Here is a 17,007-nt window from a genome sequence, read left to right on the forward strand (position 1 = left end):
CTCCACCCTGATATTCAGATCATATGTTCTTTTTGTGTACTTTATCCCACTTTCCCTAACAACTCTATGACACATTTGATTCAATTCATCCTATCTCTCGCCTGTTTCAAGAAGACTTTTCACTTTTGGATTAAATCTGAATCCCCTGAAATCCAATTTAATTGTCTATCTAGTAATATTATAAACCAAATAATTCTACATAAATTCTTCCTATACCAGATTTCTGAACTTGCTTCACAATATAAATATATTTCTCAGATTGTAGGGCCTTTTAACTTTCTATGAATCAATTTCCACTGCTTGCTTGCTTGCTTGCTTGCTTCCTTCCTTCCTCCCTCCCTCCCTCTCTCTCTCATTCAGGGGTTATTGGAGATTGAACCTGGGCCCTTCACAATAAGCTGCATCCCCTGGCCCTTTAAAAATTTTTTCTTTTGAGACAGAATCTTGCTAAATTCAGCCTCCAAACTTATGATCCTCTCCTGCCTCAACCTCCCACAGCAAAGGGTCACAGGCACGAGCCTCCATGCAGGCTCCATTGGTACTTTTACACAATGGTTTTTATTTTTCTTAAATTCTTTTATTGGTACATTTTAGGTAAACAATACATTTACATTTATCATTGGGTGTTTGTACCTGTACATGATGTATCTTGGTTATTTTTTCCCCATTCCCTGTGCACCCTTCACCCCCTCTACCCTTCCCTATTTACATAGACTGCTTCAATTATTTTTAATTTTCTCATAATTTTTCCTTTTCTTCCTTTCCTTTCCCCTCCTATCTAGAATATATAAAGAACTGAAAACAATCAGACCCCCCAAATTCAAAAACCCAATTCAAAAATGGGCATCTGAAATGAACAGACATTTTTCAGACAAAGAATTAAAAGCAGAAATAAATACATGAAAAAAATGTATACAGCGGTCTTTTAGTCACTGTTGTCTTTGGAGTCTCTTCTCCAGTTTCCATTCCAAGTTACTTTTGCATTTATGTTGTACAAACTTCTCCTGAGTTCATTTTATAACTGTTCGTATTTCCAATCTAAGTCTCTTTAATGCCTTTCGTTTTGTCTAGAATTTGTTCCAATTATAAACTAAAACTGAATTTCATTAATGTCCAATTTTATCATTTTTTGTTTGTTTGTTTGGTACTGGGAACTGAATTTGGGACCTTGGCTTGTGAGGCAGGTGTGGCACCACTGAGCTACATCCCTGGCTCTGCTTTTTTAACCATTGAGTACACAGATGCAATACAGATGCAGTCATCTTTTAATCTTTTATAGACATATTGCTGTTTCATAACTGTATAAATTCCAATAAAATTAGCAAACCGTGAGCTGCCATAAGGTATAAATTAAGCCATATATATGCACAAATACACACATACACATTTCAATAATACACTGATGAATTCCAAGTGTCTTCTTTTTTCCTTTAGTTACTGCTGGATATATCAAAATACTATACCAAACTGGTCATCACAATACCTCTGCTTGTGCAGTAATGAAAGTGGATTGGGAATAAAAAGAGGCACAGAATTCATAAGACATCTAATTGTGTGAACAAGAAGTGTCAAATCTGTTAACACAGATCGTTCAATGTACAGAGCTGCTGATTTTCTGAACTTAATATAAGAAACAGTAGTTAAGTACTGAGTCAGCAAGAAGACACTGTACTGGGAGTTTCCCAAGTGCAAAGACTGCCTTAAGAGGGATAAGTTACAAATAAATCCCAAAGACAGGAACAGGCAACTGATGGGAGGATCACTTCTCCTTGCCTAGATGGTACACAGCATGATGGTTCTCTTTAGTGAGGTTCCATTATAGAGACAGTCATCTTCAGGTTGGCTTGGTTTTTTTTTCATTAAGTTTATTGGTACCTTTTAGGTATACAATACAGTTACATTCATCATTGGGAATTTGTACCTTTACCCAATAGTTTCTCTGGTGCGAGAAACTAAAAGTGTAAATACGGATCAAAATGTTTAACTGATAATGTGAAATAGGAAGAAAGGCTTGGTTTTGATTCAAACCAACAAATAAAACATTTTCGGCCTACAGAATTAAGCACATTAAAGACTATGCTGAGGTGCAAAAAGGGTTTCACACTATAAAACGGGGGCCTCTGAAGTCAATTAATTCAAGAGTCTAGAAAATGTTGTTAAAAAAAGTTTATATTATTTAATTACTTTTCAGGCAAAACATTCTCACTGCCCACTGATAATAACCTAACCATCCAATAGTCCATCGATGTATAATCTTCTGCAACTGTCTGGGAATTTTCATCTTCTTTCAGAAGAAGTGCTCAATTTTTACTGCCAAGGTTCTTGGTAGGTTCACTTTTTACTGGAAAAAAAAAAATAAGTAAACATACAGTCAAATGTTTACACTGTTTCTATTTATCCTGTTCTGTTTTTCCTCCATCTCTTCTCCCTTCGGATGCATAGCAACAGCACTGCTCACAAGGAAAGACAAACCATGTCATGTGCCAGGCAGCTGGGAGATACAGTTTTGGCCATAATAAATAGAGAAATGATGTCTGAAAGTGGCAATTATATTTTGTGAGTTAACATCCTTCCTGACTCTGTGGAAGACTTGGGAATGGACACTCACAGTGTGGTTATGATTCTCTGCTCACACAACCGAATAGATCACTATTATCACATAGGCTGGCCATATGTGGTTGGAATCAATTTTTCCATGATTTTTTCTAAACTTAAAATTGAGGGTCTGTATATGCTGAATGAATGTGGGCTGACCCAAGACTAGCCAGCCAATGGGCATCTCCTTCCTTTAATAGGGAAAGACACAGAGCAGGAATGGAGCTCCTAGGAAGCTTCTGTCATGCCTAGGACAAACAAGACTAAGTTTAATTCACTCACTAAAGACATTTCCTTGAGGGCAGGACATGAACCTTTCCCCTCTATATCTAGCTCTGCAGAATCAATATAACTACAAGTCATTCTTTAAATGTTTTTTTTCAATCTGCAATGGGAACCGGAGTAAATATTCTATTCATTTCATTGTGCCATGAAGCTAAAAGGACATAACACATTAAAATGTTTTAAAAATCATTAAAGTTAAAATATATATTATTCTAAAAAAATGGAAATGATGTCTATGCAAATAGGGAAGGGTGGAGGGGTGAAGGGCGCACAGGTAATGGGGAAAAAATAAGAATCAAGATACATCATGTACAGGTACAAACACCTAATGATAAATGTAAACGTATTGGATACCTAAAATGTACCAATAAAAGAACTTAAGAATAAAAAAAAAATCTGCTTAAACTTTATGAAAGCTGATAGCAGAATCAAACTTAAGACTTTTGGCTTGTATTTCAACTCACACGTTCTTTGGGGTTTGCTTAGATTTTGGATTGTATCAGCAACTAAAATAGTCTTAACTGAATCTATTCTTTGAGTAAGGTACTAAAATAAGTTTCATCTAAGAGACAATCCCTGTCTTTGAGGAATTATATAAACTCTAGCAGAATTTTTTAAGGCTTCTGTGATATTATATTAGTTGTTTCCTCCTCTACCTCCCTTTGCACTTTATCTGAACTCTGTCCCAGTACCCACTGTACTATAAAGTCAGGTGCCTGATCCCTCTCCCTTACTCCATACATACGGAAAGGGAAAGGATGAAAAGAGGGGTAAGGAGGAAGGAGAGCAGAAGAGAGGGAACATAAATCTAAGGGTTTATTGGCCCAATGAAAGACAGATGTATGAGTAGCTGCTAAGCCAGGTATTTTCACTAATTCAAAGTAATCAATTTAGAGTTGGTGTCCTTCTCTAAAGGTGGCCGCATTTTCTAAACTTCACTTATATTAAAACATTAGAGAACACATTTTGCTGATTTTTTAAAATTAATAGGGCTGTAGAGCAATATAGGGAACATTTTCCCTTTTCTTTGTTTAGGTGCCTAATTTTCTTCTAATAGGGTTCTATTCTTTTATCTACAGACTGAAATGTGGCATGCTTTTATCAAGTTGTTTAAGTCTGTTAGTCTAACTTTGGCAAATGAGAGCCTGTGAAGGAAGCTATAGCATCCTGAGCACTTTCCACTGGGTTGATTCCAGGTAAGTAGAATAGAACTCTGCATCTCCAATCTAATGGGCTACCTTAGCTGCTTAACCTTTTATAGTTAGCCTTTTCCATTCCTAAGAAAGAAAGAAAAGGAAAAGTAAAAGAAAAGGAAAGAAAGGAAGAAAGAAAAAGATCTTGTCTACTGCCAACTAATACAGGCAGACTTCTGAAAAAATAAATTATGGCAATCTATAATCATAACAAACATTATGACAACCATCAAGTGTGGAAACTACTGAATCCCAGCCCAGAAACACATTTTTCCACAAACTAGAAAAGAGACACCTTGTACTATGAACTCAGGATCAAAATCCAACTTTTTTGCTTCCAGACTGGGAAAGAATTTCAAAGTTTTCCAAAGAAAATGCTTTGTTCTTTTACAATCCCCCTCCTCATTAAGGGACCACCCTGCAGGATGTCAGATGCTGTGGGATTGTAAAAAGATATAAGCACCTTGAAGTGCTTACAGAAAGAAATGCATGTATAGGAAGGCCTGGTATTATTGTTGAGGTGTATGTACTTATGATGTGACAACTCTGGTATGATCCTTAAATTCTGTTAGATCCTCCTCAGTTCTTTGGTATAGCAGCTCTAAACAATCCTTTGCATACTGAAAGCACAAGTCACCCGTGTTCCTGTAAATAGTTAAACACCACAAACTTGTCAGAAAAAGTGCAAATTTTACTTCAGACTTCAAGAACACTATCACATTAGTCTCACAGCTTCATTGAGTCTTACTTGAATGGGTATTCTAAAAAGGTGAAAGAGGAGCCATCTGTGCTGTGTTTATTTACATAGGCGATGTTTGCCTTGGCTAGCAACTCATATTACTGAACAACTTTCCCTGAAACCAACATCTAGAGAGTGTTATGTGACTTATATTAAAGAAAAAGTAAGGTTTTAGAGTTAAAAAATGTAAAACCAATCATTTAAAACCAAAATGACTAATTTCTTTTAGTTTAAAATTAAATTAGATATTCTCAAAATCAAGACTAAACACCAGATTCATAGGGTCATATTTTATTATTTAAAATTTCATATTTGATAATTAAAATCTAGCTTCAAGTCATAGCACAAACAAAATCTTAGTAATTTTGTAACAAATTTCTCATCCTAACTTGCCAAGGGAAAAAAGCTGTACACACATATAGAGAACATCTTACAACGTAGAATACTGCCTGTATGTCCTCTAATGCTAGTATAACAATAAAACCTGAACCAAGCATGTCAACATTATTTTAAAAAATAGAGATCAATCCAAAAATTCTAAGTTCCTAAGGTGTTTATTATGTTGAAGCTTAGCCTGTACCTGTATTTCTTAGCTGAAAATGGTTTTAAGAAATCTCCCTCATGTTTTAAAATAATTACTGAATTTTGTTCATCCTCCAGAATCTTGCATTCTAAAATGTGATTTGCTTGCTTTAATCATTAGCTGTAAATATGGCCCAGTCATTCTATACACCAAACCTTTGTGAATACATTTAATGCTTCTCCATAAGGCCAAGAAAACCAAATCAAGGACACAAAACTGGTGGTTTTCAAACAGGAAGACAAAGGGTCAATGCAATGGCACTAGCTTAGTCTAAATGGAGCCAAAATTTTACACATGTTCCTTCCAACATTATCCTTTAAAAATACTTTGTTTATCCCTCATTTAAGGAATCTTCCAAGAAAGAGTTTTAACTAGAGTAATTTATCTCACCATGGATAACTTGATTAACGCAAAAAGTGTTCTTTCATATTCAGAGACATTCAAATTTCATTCCTTTACATTTGGCATTATATGTTTACATGTTCTGAAGGAGGAGCAGCAGCTCATTCATTTGGTTCTATTGTTAATAGTAGCAACAGAGTAAATTCTCTAAAGTTTGTAAGTATACCGGGAAAATACAGTTTTAAAGAAAGAAAACTAGTCACACAATTCCTTCAGTTACTCTAGTTATTCTAAGCACTGCAGAAACAAATTTACACTTACCTTGGTGAAGAAGTATCTTGTCATTACTGGATTCTTTCAACACCACATGTAATGTTGGGTATTCAATGATCACTTTGTTCCTCAAATTGTCAAGGAGACTTTTATGAGGATCCAATTCATAATATCTTATTAATAAAAAAAGCAAAACAAAAACACCCTTAGTATTCCAAATTACTTATAAATAAAACAAATATGTATATCAGAGAGTCTCTTACATTAAAAGTATTTTAGTGATGACATTAATTCAGTAGTCATTTCCTTGTAAGTTTAATACTAAGAAAACCAAGTAAAAGAACTATTATTATATACATTCTAAAGTTAAATCAAGAGTATAGTAAGTATTTTGACATTAGGAAAGCTCTATAACAAGCCACCAATTTTCCTATCAAGTAAGGAATAAAGACTTTAATATAATATCCAGGTTTAATATGTCAAGAATTTTTTTACATAAAAGAATGACTATAAAAATTCAAATTCATCAAATATATTTTAAGCCTTACAAGGAAAACTGATGTTATAATAAATAATTTCTAATAATGTATGGCAGTAAAATTTATAACGGGCTACAAAATACTTTTGCAAAAAGTCAGCTCTAATTATAACTGGTTTCCAGAAATTTATATTGTCATACCATTAGATTTGGCTTTGCTTTATTTTGAAACTTAAAAAAACAGGTTTGGTTTTTGAATGAGGCAAAAGCACTCAACTGAGAAATATGGAGTTTATCAGTCATAGACTCATGATATAACTGTTATATGTCACAGATAATTAGGTACAAATATTCATTAAGGTATAAAATGTTCAAGTTGTTACTTAAGTTTGAGTTGACTAAAGATGGATCTGCATAATGTTCTCTTTTGCTTGCTTTTTGGGGAGGGGGGAGAGAAAAGGTTGGAATTTCAGCTAGCTCACTAGCAGTGGCATATGCAAATAGTTGGCATGTGAGTATCATTTGATGGCCAAGAAGAAACAGTTGAGAATATGTCCACTAGTGCAGTATAGTTTTCCAGCTTTTTTTTCATCTCTACCAAGGACAGATAATATTCATATGTAAAGCATCATCCTAAGAGTTGTAACTCCATCCTTCCCCTCCAGCTCAAGAAAACACAAAATAGTAATACACAAGGGTACTTTTGAATATGCTAGAAGAGTTAACCATTCACAAACTTGAATTTCTTTTTTTTTTGGTACCGGAGATCGAACTCGGGTCCTTGTGCTTATGCAGCAGGCGGTGAAAGCACTGAGCTAAATCCCCAGCCCATCTTGAATTTCTTAATAACTATTTGCACGCTAACTCACAGACAACCAAGACGCACATGCAGTATAGTTATTAAGAACTCCAGTGTTCTGATTTATCTGTGTTCTCAGTTTATCCTGCACAACAGTTATTAAATATAAACACAGAAGCACTTAACAAAATGCAAAGCTAAGCCTATTACAAAAATCGACTCATTTTTTAAAAGTAGGTGATAGGTGTGAGAACAACTGTAAACACCTAAAATGTTACATATGCTTCTCTGATCACTCACCCTACCCATGGAACTTAAATATTAGAACTGCAGAATATTATGCTGAAAAAAACCTTGAAATACAAAATTACTCAGTTTTCTAAATCAGCCACCTCAATGCCCATACACCATAGAATGCATACATCATTCTTTTCCCTGTGTAATATAGTACAGATGTGCTTAAAATACTTTAAAAGTGGTCACAGCATTCCAGGATTAAATGCTTCACAGATTTTAAACAGCATTTCCCTTTGAAGTAAGCAGTATTAAAAAACAGTAATGGGCCGAGGATTTAGGTCAGTGGTGCCACTGCCTGCCTCGAAAGCACAAGGTCCTGAGTTCGATCCCAGGTACCAAAAAAGAAAAAAGAAAAAAAGAAAAAAAAATAGTAATTACACAAAAGAGAAAAATGAGATTATATTAAATTCTCGAGTATTAACTTACAAAGTAATACACAAAATGGGAGTCAATTTTTCTTAGGAGGAAACAAGACTTGAATTCTCAAATGGGAACTTTTCAAGTAGGATCCTGCAAACACTTGCAGTAACTTATCTTCTGATTAAATGAAGCACAAGGCTTCTATTAGGAGACATATTTTAAGTAAGGGAGTATTTTCTACTTATTTTAGTTTTCAGTAAATAACTTCCAGTGTATACTTAATGTTTAGGTATTTTATGTCTTTTTGTAGTATTAAATCCGTATTGGGTTTCTCTAGATTATTCTTTTTTTTTTTTTTTTTTTTGGTACTGGGGATCAAACTCGGGTCCTTGTGCTTGTGCGGCAGGCGGTGGACCCACTGAGCTAAATCCCTGGCCCAGGTTTCTCTAGATTATTAAAGAGGAAACAGTAAGAAACAACAAAAAGAGTTCTTAAAAGCTGCATGGAATTACAGTTTTTATTGTTGATATAGTTTAAAATATGTTCCCAGCAAAGGTATGTTCAAAGATACATAAAAATTACAAGCATTTAACAAGTTACACATGCTTTCAATCCTAAAACTAATGACTACATTCTTTTACTTAAAAAATTTTGGTACCTATTTTATGTACCAAGCAGGCACTATACCAAACACTTAGGATGTAAATATTTTTAAGAGATTTGTCAACTAAAGAACTGGTTTACAAATATTTTATTCAAGTGCAAGGAAAATCCGGTATGTTGAGTGGTCTAGATTAGATTCACTGCATTTTATTTAGTGTTTACCCTAAAATGTTGCAGTTTTAGTCACAGCAATATTGCTACTGAGTGCCATTAAGCTTCTAAGCAATGCCTTTTAGCCTGTTAACTGAAGCAGTCAGAGTTCACTAAAGACTTTCAGCTGAAATTGTCAGGTTCTTATTTTTTTTTATTACTAGTGGTTACTCTTAATCTACAATTAACATTTACTAGTGATTCAAAGTACATTATGGAAACTGTTGATAAAGAAAAGCTGTCAGGGGCTGGAGATGTAGATCAGTGACATAGTGCTTGCCTAACATGGGCTAGCCCTTGGGTTTGATCCCAGGCACCACAAAAGTAGAAAAGCTATCAAATGAATAAGTTAACATTTAAGAACTTTGAATTTAAATAAAGCAATAAATAAATAAAGCAGTTAAACAAAGCAGTAACTTTTAGTGGGTGCATTGGGTCTGGAGTCTAACACTGAGTTAAAAAGTCCTGGCTCTGTCATTCATTGGTCTGTGATTCTGGACAAGGGGCCTAACTTCTCTAATCCCTAGTTTCCATGCTTGAAAATGATAGTACCAACTGAGAAAGTCATTGTGAGGGTGAGGGCTAAAACACAGAAACTACTAGGTCACTTATTTTAGCCATGAACACATCAGTTTTTCACATACTTTTTACCTAAAATAACCACACATTTTTTTCCTGCTTCTGGGAACTGAACCCAGGGCTGCTCTACCACTGAACTACATCCTCTGCCCTTTTTATTTTGAGAAGGGCTAAACTGACCAGGCTGGCAACTTGTGATCTTCCTGCCACAACCTCCTGAATACTTGGGATTACAGGCCAGTGCCATGGTGCCTGCTGTAACAATACATTCTTATTAACTTCAGTTCAGGACAAAGCTACTGAATTTCTTTAGTAACACTGGCATTTATTATGTAAGCAATGAAGTACATATTTGCCTTTATATCCATTTTGCATTTTAAGTATGGGCTTACAACTTTCAGTGCACCTTCAAACAATTCTGTTATCATGTTTACTTCCAGAAGTCTACAAGTACTTTGAACGTTTCTGTTTCCATTATCTTGAGGAAAGTTTTAAGAGTTTAGCTTTACACTGTCTAGAACATTTAGGCTTTTGCTTCTTTGCAAGGCATTTAAGTCACTGCATTTTAAGGGGTAGTTTATCTTTTTGAAATTTTCACCAACTCTGGTATTTTCATTACTAGAATGACTCTGCTACCATAAGACAAACTACTTAGGTTTGGAAGAATTAAGATATCAACATTTGTCTTTTCTCTTATCCCCAGGGACCCCTCAGATATTTCCTCTTGTTATTTCACTTGCTCTTGCTCACCGGCCTCAATAACTGACCCTGCTCCAGGCAGCTTCACAGGGGCAGTATGAGGGCAGCATGGCTCAGTAGGCCAAACAGGTGTTACAGTGACTGACAGTATATAAATAAAAGTTGCCCTGATACTCAAGGGCGTGCTTCTAATCTTGGCTCTGTTACTAACTTTCAAAGAAACTGGCCAAGTTTTTGAACTTCTTTCTGCATTTTATGAGCAAATTAAGGAACTTTAAAGAAAAAAATTCTTCAGCTCAAAAGAGACAGATTAAAAAGAGGTGTGGGGTCGCAAACTACTTTATTTTCCATCTGATCAGTGAAACTCCTTGGATCATTGTCCCATTTTAACCCCCACTCCTATATTAAAACTAAGTTTGAATTTTTCCAGTAGCAGTCCCAAGGCCACAGTGTTATTTCACTACAAAATAAGAGATGATCACCAAGATCCTTCCAGCTCTAAAATTCTACAATTTTTGAATCTTATCTGTGAAAGGTAGCATTTAACCTACATACTAGTATTGTTATATTTAGTTTTCAATGTTGGTTTCTGGGTTAAAAGTGCAACCAACTGATTCACAAAATACAAAGCTGAACCTTGGCTTAAAAAACAAAACACAAAACAAACCAGAACAGGATAAATCAAGTACACTATTACATGATGATTTACTGTTTTTAAATTGTGGTTCATTCTTGCATAATAGAAATCAGTAAAGTGCCTGAATCAATTTTATAAGCTAAATAGTTTAGATTCATACTTATCAAATTCCTTTAACAAAATTAAAAGTACTGCATTTAAACAGAATAGAAAAAGAATAGATTAAGTGAACAATCTGACTTTCAAAATTCAAATGCAAGAAACCAGATTGTTCATGAAGACTCAAAATACATAAACCAAAACTAAATATGAGTTCATCAGTTTTAATGCTTCTGTTGTATTTTAAAAAAGATAGTATTTACAATTTCCTTAAATAACACCCATATGGCAATCTTTGTAACTCACAATGTCTAAGACACATTAAGAACAGATTTTACCAAAGTTAATTTTTTCTTATCCAGTCTCTTAGTTTTCATATAAAAAACATAGTAATTGAAATAACTGAATGGCTGTACTTTGTGATTTTTATGTATCCATGTAAATGAGGATTACATGTACTAAATATGAAGTATAGGTCCTTAAGGTCACCAGTACAAACCTATATCTTAATTTACAAATAATAGCTCAATAGCTCAGAACTGCACTGGCAGATTATCCTAGACCAACTATGACATGAAAACTATGGATATGGCATAATGAAATGACCAATTGTTTATATCAAAACATTTTAACAAGGAGCTTTCAAGTTCTGACCTGTTCTAGATGTTAGTGCTGTGGGGTCTTTTCTGACCCTTACTGATAAGTTCAATTATTTTTATTTATTTTTGGTACTGGGGATCAAACTTGGGACCTTGCGGTTGTGAGGCAGGTAGCGGCACCACTGAGCTAAATCCCTGGCCCAGTTCAAATACTTTTAAATCCAGAAGATTTGGGCTCTAGTCTTATCACTGGTCCTTATAAAATATGACTTCTCAAGTTGACTTAGTTTTCCTCATAAGTATAATGGTAGGAAAGGTATCTATTAATGAGTTGTAAAGACTAAATAGGTAAAAATGTTACTAAAGTATAACTTGATAAACTAGTACCGGTAAGTTTATACTCCAAAAGTAATTTAGCATTCCTAGCAGGGAAAATAACATTTATCAGGAATTAGGCTTATAATCTATGAAAGACTAGTCAGAAGAAAAACCATGAACTTTATTGACAAACAGATCTAAATTCAAATCCTGGCCTGTAAACAGACCTTCGTTTCTTCATGTAAGCAATTTTTCAAAGCCTAAGGTATATCTCATAGAGATATATGATGCACTTTATTAGAATTATTGCATGTAAAAACATTGTTAACACAGTGTCTGGCATTTATTCTTCATTTGATTCCTTAAGTATTTATTTAGTGTCTAGCAGGTAGTCTGAACAACAGTTTGCAGACAAGAATCCCACAGTGTGGTAGGGATGCCAGTGTAATGGCTATTGCACTTCATTAGTAATTGTCAGGATAGAAATATACAACTAAGTAGGTACTGAGTAAAAAAAGTCTAATTCTAACCCAATTCTAAATGTTCTAATAAAAAAAAACTATTAAAGCACCAGATCTGGGCCGGGGATTTAGCTCAGTGGTTCTGCCGCCTGCCTCGCAAGTATAAGGACTGGAGTTCGATCCCTGGTACCAAAAAAAAAAACAAACCTATTAAAACACCAACTCTAAATGTTTTTTCAGGTTGCATAGTGTTTTGTGTATTTAGGTAATTGATGTGCTACTCTTAGCTTTCCCCTCTTCTTTGTAATTGCCACCCCCCAGCCCTGGCTTTACTGAGTTACAGATGCCATGTAGAAATCAGATTTAAGGTGTACACCTTGATAAATGATGTGAAATGACATCACAATCAAGGTAACTAATCTATCTAGCACCTTGATTAGTGGCATTTTTTTTCCCTGTGGTGAGAACACCTGAATATACAATACCGTACTGTTAATTGTTTAAATGATTTTTCAAATCTCTTCTTCATGTACTTTCTCCATATTAATGCAGAGAATTTTAATTAGTCTTACTCTTGTTAACAAAATATACATTTCCCTGGAGCTAAACTGAATGCAAGAGTCTCATGAGTACAGATCAGTAACAGAATGCGTCACTTTGAAAAATATGATTAGGTTTCTCAGAGAAACTTTTGCTTAAGGGTTCAATAATTCACAAATTAATTTCATCCTATAATGATACTATTTCAGAGCTGGCAGGAACTCTGTCTAGTCTTTATCTTCCTGGTGAGGATACTGAGGCCCTGATAATTTAAATATCTTACTAATGATAACTCAAGGAAATGCAGGGTTGGGACTATAAGACAGACCTTCTGAGTTCCCACAAAGAATTGTTTATTCTTCATTCAACATATATTTACTAACAGTCTACCATGTTCCAGACACTGTATTCAGCACTGGGAATACCACGGCAAAGTATAGGTATTCAACAAAGGTGAAAGGACAAAGCCTTTCAGGAATAAAGTACATGCTAGGTCTTTCATATTGAGCAGAGAACAGGTATGCTAATACACACTGAATTCAAACAGTTCTAATACTTACAATAAATTATAGTGCGAATCTGATTAGAGGATGAAGCTATGTGGCTAAAGCAAAATATCTGAATCACCTAGAAATATCAACTACTCATGTCAAAACTCTCATTTGCAATTTCACATAGTTCCCTTAAGCAATGATCAAAATAGTATATATTTAAAATGAGATCACTGATATGGAAACTATAGTATAAGCTTGTAATCTGCTAAGGACTTTACTATCATACCACTTTGGGTCTATTCTTTGGTATAGCTTTTCAAACTAAAGTTCTGAAGTTCAAAGCCCCTGGCATTTCAACAGTTGTGTTTACATCTGTCATGTAATCACTCACCCAGCTGTGCCAACTAGCTGGGGTTCAGCTTCCCTAGAGTTAAGTTTACAATTCTTATCACAAAACCACTTTAAGAAGAATGTCACACTTCGCGAAGCCCATTTCATCCCTGGAAGAGTATCATCTCTAAGATGATAAAAATATTTAGTATCCCAGTGTACATATTTTCTAATCCTCAAGTAATACCTTGGTCCTTTGTTGTAAAATCTATATTCAAAATGTTGTCAAAAGTTCTGAGCACATACCCATCCTGACCACGACTACTTTGAAAAGTAATCAACAATCTCAAAAAGGTACAGTGGTACCTTGGTTCATGAACTTAATTCTTTCCACGATTCTGGTCAAAGAATTCATCCCACAATTCATATGCTTACAATATGAACTGCAACCAGAATTGTGGAAAGAATTCCGTGACCAGAATCATGGAAAGAATTAAGTTTGTGAACCAAGGTACCACTGTATAACAAAGAACTGTGTTTAGGTTTTACATAATCTAAGAATATGCTTCATGGCCATTTCTACAGAGGAGAGGCATCTGCTATATTACAAAGAACATACTAAGGCTTTGGAGATAGGCAGGCCTAGGTGTGGATCTAGATTCTACCACTCAATGGTTTTACAGCTCTAGGTAGTGCCTCTCTATACAATTATCATACATGTATAATGAACGTATAATACAATTAAAATGTGTACTTAACAGAATATCTCAACAAAAGCACTGAATATTCTTTACTCAACAATGAATAACAGTTGAATATTTATTACTCCGTAACAGTAATGAAAGGTTGTCATTAATACTTTCTATATTCCATAAAGACACTTATTAGCTTACAGATTTAACCCATTTTATTTAGCTCACTCTCACAGCAAACACTTCCTTGGGTTTGAGAAATGTATTCAGTCTTTACATTTTTTGCTAAGACATAACCTAAAATAATTCTGGAAAACAATTTCTTTTTTGCAGTTTTTAAAAGACATAAAATTTCACTTAAACTTACTACTCAGAGGTTTAAATAGATGCAAAAAGCATAATTTATGGTATATTATAAATCTGAATGATTTAAAAATGAAATAGTTACCTAAATCTTAAGTAAATTCACTAGACTCTAAATACTATGGCAATTTGATACTGATACCTTTCAACTGATAACATCTCTACTTTAACAGAAATCTTGTTTCTGTTTCCTTTCCCTCTTGAACCCATCTTTCCATTCCAATTCTCCCACAGAATTTTTTTCTACTATGTTTATGCTTGAAAAATCTTTTACTGATTATAGTTGTATTTCTCTGGAAACAAAAATATGTCTCTTTAAAATTTTAATTTTATTACCTCTAATTTTAAGGCTTTTAATGTTAAAATTTTTTCTAGATTGAATGGTTTTAGCTATTATCAGTATAAATTTCATCAAAACACAAAATATATTATAAGCATGTAAAGTAAAATATTATTGAATATGTATCTCAGTGTACTGGAAGGGTACTGATGATGGCTTCTACTAGAAACAAGGTTGTTTATTGTTGATTCTTAGATTAGGTATTTCTCCTCATTTATGAAGTGGGTACCCATTAGCAGAATCAAACTCCAAAAGAAAAACAAGAGGAAGTTTAAGTAATCCCATCAACAGGGCAAAGCCATGCTCTTTACTAACCCTTCCTTCACCAGTTATTTTCAAGAGATCTACCTAAAAGGCAGAAAGGATCTCAGGCATAAGAAAAGACATCTGAAAGTAGTTAAAACTGTTCTTAGAACTTCTGGAAATTACTTAGGTGTTCTCTAACATATACGGTTGATTCTAGGTCAGTACTATTGAAATAATCTTAACCTTAAAAGACCTCCAATTTTCTATTGGTATGAATCTTTTTTTTTTTTTTTTGGTACTGGGGGATCAAACTTGGGACCTTGCACTTGCAAGGCAGGTGCTGGAACCGGTATGAATTTTTTAAAAATCCTAACTTTTATAATATATATTATCAATTTCTTAGACTATCTTTAAAGTACATTTTTCAGTTATTCTCTGGAAGCCTGAAACAAGATAATCTTCTAGTTCAATTAGGCAAAGGGCACAGACTACTATCTTTAAGGATACAAAAAATAATATTTAAAAAGTTCATTTTAATATTGACAGATTTCTTTTTACAACTTCACCAACTCAACTGAATAAACATCTACCAAATACTTCTTATATAGAAAACATGTTAGGCACTGTATGGGATCCAAATGTCCTCGAGAAGCTTACCACCTGGCCAATGTTTTTCAAAGTGTAGCGTCAAGAATAACTTCCCAGTGTCCCCACAGATGGTAAAAAAAAAAAAAAAAAGTATGTTTCTGGGGTCTATGTAAGATTCACTAAACCAGAACCGCTGTGGGTGGGCTAGAAACCTACATTTTCAATAAGTATCTGAGATGATTATGCTGGACTCTGAAATCTGAGAAGCACTATTCTGAAAAGACAATGTATGTTCAGCTGGAGAGATGATTATGGGAAGAGAGAAAAATTGGCCAGCAGCGACATGGGCTAGGCAAAAAGCAAGGCGAGATCCAGTAGGAAGGATTATGTGGTGAGGCAGACAGGTAACCTGGTTCTATCAATCCACTAAGGCTGAGGGCTGGCATTTTGGCAGGCATAGTCAAGAGCTGAGTTAGACTCTGACTGAGCAAGTAACATGAGTTAGAAAGTTAGCTGTGCTCTAGAAGAGGGTCTTTGCTTGCTAGTGAGTAGGTAATAGTGAAAACCAAAAAAAAAAAAAAAAAAAAAAAAGGTCAAGTGGGCCTTACCTGAAGCTTTTACATGGGCAAAACTAATTTCTCTAAAAGGGCACAGGTAAAAGTATCTTACCTCTTAACTTCACTGAAAATGATTAAAAATCTTTCATACTAAATATCAATAAACATCCAAAGAAATTAAAGTAACCTTAGTTTTTTTTTTTAATTTAAAAAACATCCTTTTAGCATGGAAATAAAATCATCCAAAAGAAACAGCTCATACTTTTTCTGGTTGCTTTTCAAACAAAAAATTGTTCCAAAATTATTAACTAAAACTAGCATAGTAGGAATAGAATTGGTTCAACTACAACAGGGCAGTGCTCTTGGGAAGAGTAATAATATTCATGAAATCAAAGCCTACATACTGCTTTAATTTTAGCTTGGGTTTAAAGTCTGTACCATGGCTTTATATGACAATTTTTGGAAGCAGAGTGAAGTGCAACTTTTCACTTCCATCAAAAAGTCTGGAGTGCCCATACCACAATACTCAAGGCCTCCATTGGGCACCATTTATGTCATATATTAAATACATATCTACTGCAGAATGCACCCATGCCCTCATTGTGAGCTCTTGGGCTAGTGTTTTAGACATCTGTGTAGACATCTGAGCGTAGCATTATGCTGGTACATGGAAGAAGCCTAATGAATATTAACTGACAAAATGAAAAA

The 17,007-nt window shown here is 34.4% G+C and overlaps 1 protein-coding gene across 1 annotated transcript in view; it reads right to left on the bottom strand.

Moving 5' to 3' along the window:
- Positions 1-1,247: 1,247 nt before the first annotated feature.
- Znhit6 (zinc finger HIT-type containing 6) overlaps positions 1,248-17,007 on the bottom strand; it is a 50,125-nt gene continuing 34,365 nt past the window's right edge. The window contains exons 9-10 of the mRNA XM_004841344.3: positions 6,059-6,183; positions 1,248-2,341 (exon numbers count right to left, since the gene is read on the bottom strand). Of these exons, the coding sequence (XP_004841401.1) occupies positions 2,301-2,341; positions 6,059-6,183 (166 nt within the window). The 3' untranslated portion in view covers positions 1,248-2,300. The remainder of the gene's footprint in view (positions 2,342-6,058; positions 6,184-17,007) is intronic.

Source organism: Heterocephalus glaber, unplaced genomic scaffold, assembly GCF_053883595.1.
Source record: "Heterocephalus glaber isolate CG9 unplaced genomic scaffold, H.glaber_assembly_v1.0 deba00001442, whole genome shotgun sequence".
Lineage (NCBI taxonomy): Eukaryota > Metazoa > Chordata > Mammalia > Rodentia > Bathyergidae > Heterocephalus > Heterocephalus glaber.